At 40.9% G+C, this 6,886-nt stretch overlaps 1 protein-coding gene across 1 annotated transcript; it reads right to left on the bottom strand.

The window, feature by feature from the left end:
- Positions 1 to 1,340: 1,340 nt before the first annotated feature.
- LOC308115119 (alpha-amylase-like) lies at positions 1,341 to 6,440 on the bottom strand. Its single transcript, XM_080472468.1, has 9 exons — positions 6,265 to 6,440; positions 5,368 to 5,514; positions 4,557 to 4,754; positions 4,240 to 4,470; positions 3,095 to 3,228; positions 2,183 to 2,405; positions 1,975 to 2,096; positions 1,756 to 1,881; positions 1,341 to 1,566 (listed from the first exon to the last, which is right to left on the bottom strand). Exons 1-9 carry the CDS (start codon positions 6,430 to 6,432, stop codon positions 1,377 to 1,379), a joined length of 1,539 nt encoding a protein of 512 aa, XP_080328594.1. The 5' UTR covers positions 6,433 to 6,440; the 3' UTR covers positions 1,341 to 1,376.
- Between the last annotated feature and the right edge of the window lie 446 nt (positions 6,441 to 6,886).

The raw sequence follows: 6,886 nt of genomic DNA, 5'->3' as shown, positions 1-6,886 counted from the left end.
GAAGCAAAGATTTTGCATTTTTTGATATCACTCAAAATTCTAAATTACAATTTCCAGATGAGTACAGATCTCATTCAGACTTTTTTTTTTTTTTTTTTAAATAAGGCCCAATTTACATGGTAAATAATTTTTAGAAATGTTTCACATTTAGTAGGCAATATTTAGATAACAATGTCTGTTCACATGGAAATGACAGAAATGCTGAAAACGATGTATGATATTGGGCTTCTTTCTGTAATGAAACCACACACACATTCACACAAAGAAAAATATGCCATAAACATTCACAATGGGAGTACATGGACATTCATATGGACAGACTGCGAAGTTGGATTGTTTGTTGGATTGTTTGGCTGTCAACTATAAAACTTCCAAGTCCCAGGAGAATATGAACTGGGAGTCACTCTGTAGGCATGTGCAGAAAAACTATTCACTACGGCCATGGTGTGGATGCGCAGTTGTGTCATTCCAAGATTGAGCCTGAATGTTTTTTAAAAATTTTCGTTATCTCACAAGTTCCACCATGGGAGCTTTATGTTTTGTCCTGCAAAGGATGAGTTGTCTCTTATAAAAGGCAGAACATGCAGCATGATCACCAAATTTACATTGTACATCTAAAGTATAACGACACTGCCAACCACACTGAATCTGCCAAATGTGTCAAACTAGGAATCGATAATGATGACAGATAAGGCATGTTAAGCAGAGGGTGTTGAAGTTGCCCTTGAAGAGTCTTTTGTTCTTGAAGCTGTCTTTGATTTGCCAGTTGATCCCCTTCTACTGAACCTACAGAAAATTTGTTTTCACAGTTCAAATCCAGGCGGTTTAAGATTACATTATTTTCATTTCTAACAGAAGTTCATCTGGCAGCCGAGGAAATAAAAAGCTGAGGTAGTGAGATTTCCACGTCCCACTGTTGGCTCTGCAGTGTACTGGTGAGCAGCCAAGGGTGCACCCTGCCTCTCTCCCCATGTTAGCTGGAAACCCATGTGGCACAGTGAGTTTCAAAAACACGTGCTATGACCCAGAGAAGACATTGAGTCCATCAGCAATGTCTTTGAGTGTAAAATGTAAGGGTCAGAAAGCAAACATAGACAGATTTCCTAACAAAGTAGGCTTCTCGGAGCTGGCTAAAAGATCAATATAAGGAAATTAAAGGTAACTGTTCATGTCGAGTTTTGTTTCAGCCGATAATGCAGCCTTTTTTTTTTTCAGTTTAGTCATGAATTTGAACTAAGGATGCATTACTTTTCAGGCTGCCTCATCAACCAAATCCCTCGTTTTAACGAAACTAAAAAGTTAGGACACAAGCATTTATCGTCAGTAGCCATTGAGGTCATCCTTTGAGCTTTAAAGGTGATGTTTATTTAAAGTATTTATAATTTGGACTCAGCATGAATAGCAATGAAGGGGTCCTCCTCGCTGTTGCTGATTTTGAAGTGGGCGTGTCCATCACTCCCAACATGGATCTGCTTCCCGGTGCATCTGCTTCCTTCCTTCTGCCCAGAAATGACATCACAGTAGGTACCACCAGGCAGGCCAGTGTTCAGGGTGACATCCAGGTCCCTGAATAGGAAAAAAAAACTAAGTGTATACTCTGCTTCATCACAGTTGAGCTGATTTTGAGAGGATCCTGCTTCCAATTAACCAGTTTTGAACACTCCTGGTATATACCAACAACATACTAGTGATATTGATTGTAAATGCTTGAATTTTCAGTTTAATTTGATTCTGAAAATTTCACAAAGACCTCACCAGTCATCATTGTTAAAGACAATGAAACCACGATCGCCACGGCCGAACGCAACCTGGTTGCTCTGGTTGTCCCACCAGTTGGTGTGGGGCTGTCCATTCACCACATTACGGAAAATGACCATGTTCCTTAAAAAGAGATTTTAAAAATTAAAATCCGGTGTCACATTTAATTATCTTCCCATTCATACAACAGGTCAGTTCTGAGTTTTAAGGACTCACGTGATCTGATGCCATCTGTGCTCACACACCCATCCATCTCCACAGGTCTGGTCGGGAAAGACAGGAACGGGCTTGGTTGACCCATCACTGTAACTGGGCGGGCCAACCCAGTCATTCTGGTCCTAGAAAACATTGTTAAACAAACAGATTTGGCATATTGCCAAACACACAAACACCAAACATTGCATCTAATAAACAAAGAACAGACTGTTCCGTTCACGATGTGTCGGTTCCAGCGGAAGCTTGACATGACCCTGGTTACTCCGTACGGGTGAGCCAGCATGAAGCCCACAGCCATCTTGTAGAGCCTGGAGTCCCAGAAGGTGACAATGGACGGTCCGCCAGCACCATGTCCCCTCTGATTGTCGTGGTTGTCAACAAAGACGACAGCATTGCCGCTGGGCATGAAACCCCATCCCTCTCCCCAGTTCCTGGACTCAGGAACAGAAGTTAGAGACTCATTTAAGATTATTGTTGTTAATTCTTTAGGACTGCAGCCACTGCACTAATCAAGCGTTTTGATTAGTTTCAGACTGATTATTTAAGGTCAACACTAAATCAGTAGGTGCCTAAAGGGCACAGGACTTCTATCTGGCTTTGAAATCCAGTTTCTAATGGAAAGTTATCTCATTTACACATACATTTGAGAGCGACGGGTAACAACTATTTGGCTTATTGGTTTATTAGTGAATTATCTTTTGTGCTAATAGGCTATTTGCTTTTTAAAATATCAGAAAATAGTGAGAAATGCTTGTAGATGTGGGATCCAGGCTGAAGTGTCTTGTTTTGGCATCCACTTTATCATAATGGATCAAGCTAAAAGCTTTTTGTTTCATTGGTTGTTTTAGTTACTGGTGTACACCTTTTAAAGTCTATTCTTTGTTCTTCATTTCTTGGCTTCCCCTGTATAGTGGTGGTCCAGTGCACTCAAAATAGTTGCTTAATTAAAGTCTATCTCAAACCCGGTTGAATAAAGTGCAGATCATCTACATTAATGCAAAGTAGACTAAACACACAAGCCACTAATTAGGTCCTTTATTCATAATTACAATCAAAATGTTGTAGCAGAAGAAACACAAGTATTTAAGTTGTAATCTCTCTCTCACTATAAAACACATACCTTGTGTAACACAGCTTCTCACCGTTCCACCTTCTGAAGATAGGTCCTACTTTGGTGCTGTGTTTGAACTCTGTCACTCTTCCCAGGTGGAAATACTCCCCAGCTGGGATGCCTTCACCTCCCAGATCAATCACCTCACACAAAAAGAGATTGACATCAGGAGTCTTTAAAGTACTGTTAATGATACAATGCATATCTTCAAGGCCCCGTTTACACGGCATTTCAGGTGAAAGCGCATTATTTTTGTCTTTAAGTTTCAGAAAAGTTTTCACATTTATGTGGTAGTATTTCGAAAACGATGTCAGTTTCCATGAAAATCTAGAAACGCTGAAAAGAATGTAGTTTACTGTTGGGCCACTAGAGGATACTGTTTGTTTGTGTAATGAAACCACACAGTACACTGACATTCGAATGAACCTGCGAACCTCGGATGGTTATCACGGTGACTGTCAACTCTAAAACTACCAAGTCCCAGGAGAATCTGGACTGGGACTTATGACACTCTGGAGCCCGCCATTATTGTTATTGTCCATCTACTGGCACATGTGCAGAACAACTATTTACTGTGGCCATGGTGCGCATGCGTAGTCGCATTATTTCTGCCGTCTACACAGAGACCGAGCCCGAGTGTTTTCAGAAAGTTCCAAAAGTGACTCGGAGCTCTGTTGTCATGTAAACAGATGCCTCAATCTTTGTCCAAGCAACATTTCATTCTGCGATAGTTGATAACATTTATATTTCTGTCATTTTCCAGTAGAATGCTTGTGTAAGCTTCATTTCTTAATTTTTATTTTTATTTTTTTATCCACTTGGTCTCATTTTTGGCTTTCTGTTACCAAATACTGTATATATGACTCCCTGTGCTCTTTGGTCCCACACTCAGATATTGATCACTGCTTGGCTCGACCAGCGTTGAATGCAACCAAATATTTCTGGCACCACTTTGTGTTCACTTGCTGTAAATTTGTCCTACGAATGGAGTTCACATAAGTTCATGCAGCCACATATTTTCATAAACACACAACTATGGAAAAGAAGAGTGGTCATTGGCTGTAAAATGAAGCCATTGTTTAAATGGCATTGTTTGAATTTCAGCGTTTAAAACGGTTGTTTGACATAGAAGTAAAACATTTGAGGAAGCCCACCTCCTGGAAGATGAAAGGTCTGGAGCCGCCGGGGAACCACTTGGTGTTGAGGTTGTTCAGACGACGGTAGACAACATCCAGGTCGCCAGGCCACATGTGTTTACTGGCGTCCACTCTGAATCCAGCCACACCGATGTCAATCAGCTTGTTCAAGTAGTCGGCCACCTTCTCCCTGACGTAGTCCTTCTCCAGGGCGAGGTCCAACAGACCCAGCAGACGGCAGTCGCGCGCCTGGATCAGTGAATTAACATTACCATTACAGGTCCGATGTGGCTGAGTCAAACTGTAGGTTTTTATATTCAACTGATACTTATCACCTCATATTTATCAGCAAAATTCTCAATGTCACCGCTGCTGCTCCTGCATTTGTTGTCGTTGAAGTCCGAGCTGGAATAAGGGACACTGGGGAAGTCTCTTGTGTCGGCGTTGAACCAGCTTCCACATGACGAGTGGGTTCCCTCGCCTCCGGTGTCTCTACACATGTGGTTGATGACAACGTCCACGTAGATGTTGACCTGTTCGGAAATTACAAAATGTTCAACATTAGTGGTACAATAGTTGTCAGGACTTAGATCAGGGGTGTCAAACACATTTTAGTTCAGGGGCCACATACAACCCAATTTCATCCTGAGTGTGCTGGACCGCTAAAATAGTGCCGTCATAACCTTTAAATTCAAACGTGAAAGTTTTTCTTTGTTGTGACTCGATGAAAATGGTTATATTTTTGCAAAAACAAACAATAACTGATGAAAAAGTTTGGTTTAATTTAAACTCCTTCCTGATGCTGAACATAAATAGCAATTGGTTCTCTAAGGACTCTATTACTTTATGGGTCATGTTGTAACTGAGCATTGAGCAGCCAGGCGAGGAAACTAACAATCTGTCTAAAATTTCTTCCTCAACCACAAGAATGTCTGATGGTTTCTGGTCTAGGCACCAGCAACACTTGAATAAGGTGCATCACACTATATAAACATGTCATTTCTATCTCCATTCTAGTTCCTTTTCAGATAACTCATGAGATTGTTCTTCTGTCATAGCATTTTGGTAGGATCTTATTGTACTTGGACACAGCCTTGTACATGTCACTGATGTGTCTCATGAAATCGTTGGTCGAATGCAGTTTACCCCAACGTTGTTGCATCTGGTGATCATGTCTCTCAGCTCGTCTTCACTGCCAGATCGTGAGCAGAGGTTGTAGCTGATTGGCTGGTATCTCTGCCACCAGGGCCTCCAGGGACTGTTCAGAATGATGTGCTCGTTTGGAGGAGAGAGCTGAGCAGCACAGACAGAAACGCATTCATCACTTTTAAATCAGGTGTCGTCAATATAGAATAAGATATTCAGTGTAGTAGAGTCATTAGGACAGACAGTGAAGTTATATAATAAGTTGTGCGACTCTGGTGTTGCAAAGTGTTTTTTGTTAGTGAGGAATCAAGTTGGACAGTTTTTCTTCACATTAAGGGTTTCCTGATTTTTTTCCTTTCACTCGTCAATACTCGATACTGTATTCTTTCATATAATATCTTTTTTACTTGTAGTAATTATAACTGGCCGATTGTTAGGAAAATAAAGAATTGTTATTTATTCCTTATTAGTATATTGAACACTTAGAGGTGGACTTAACAAATCACAAATATGCCTATTTCTGTAGTGAAGAAGTATTTGGGGATACTTTTATGAGCGTTTGTTCAATTATTTAATTTGACTCATATGTGTGTACCATTCACAGCATGTAATCTACTTTTATTAGTGAAAACTGAGTCCACCCACATTTGGATTAATCTATTCCAATAATGACTATGATCAACATGATCAGACATCTCGTATATTAACCTTTTACCTATTTGTATTTCGTTTTTTGAAACCAAAAAAAATTTGAGCGAGAGAGAGAGTCAATACATACATAATATACATACACACAACACATGTATATCTAATTCAATATTTCTGAATACAGGATTAGAGGGTTAAGTACTTGAGTACACATTTCCAGTACTCTGTCCACCTTTTAGCGATACTCACCTGAACACCACCGAAGCCTTTGGGACCGAGGAAGCGCTCGCACTCTGCAGCGATGTCGGCCCAGCGCCACTCGAACAGGTGGACGATGGTGGTCCGTCCATGCTTGATGTGGGGGTCGTGCTGAGCGAGGCCGAGGCCGAACAGAGCCAAAAGAACCAGCAGCTTCATGATATTCGCCAGTCTCCCCTTCTGACTCTCTTAGTATTTATTCAAGTGTTTCCCCCCCGATAGCCAATGAGAAGCTGGCAAATATCAGCATGGAGATTAAACAGGTGCATTTTTATCACAAGGTCCGGCTTTCAGTCAAAACAAACAGGGAAAAACTTTGCTTGACGGCATGTGCAGGAGGGGAACATTGAAGCTTGCATAACGTCTTTAGTCAAACAAATAATAATAAGCGAGTTAATGAGACTGAAGACGTGCAAAACGTGCAAACGCTCACAGCGTATTGGCTTCACCTCTTCGAAGGTTCTGTGAACGCAGGTCAAACTAATCTCAAGCAGAGGCGCAAACAACAAATCTACTTTGATTCGTAACATTTAATTAATTTTTAATTGGAGCGGGCAACAATAGCTAATGAAAATATCCTTACTGTGAGACGAGCCAAAACACAACATTAACA

Source organism: Lipophrys pholis, assembly GCF_963383615.2.
Source record: "Lipophrys pholis genome assembly, chromosome: 1".
NCBI lineage: Eukaryota > Metazoa > Chordata > Actinopteri > Blenniiformes > Blenniidae > Lipophrys > Lipophrys pholis.
The sequence above is the reverse complement of the archived record's forward strand: the minus strand, read 5'-3'. Positions and strand labels throughout refer to the sequence as shown.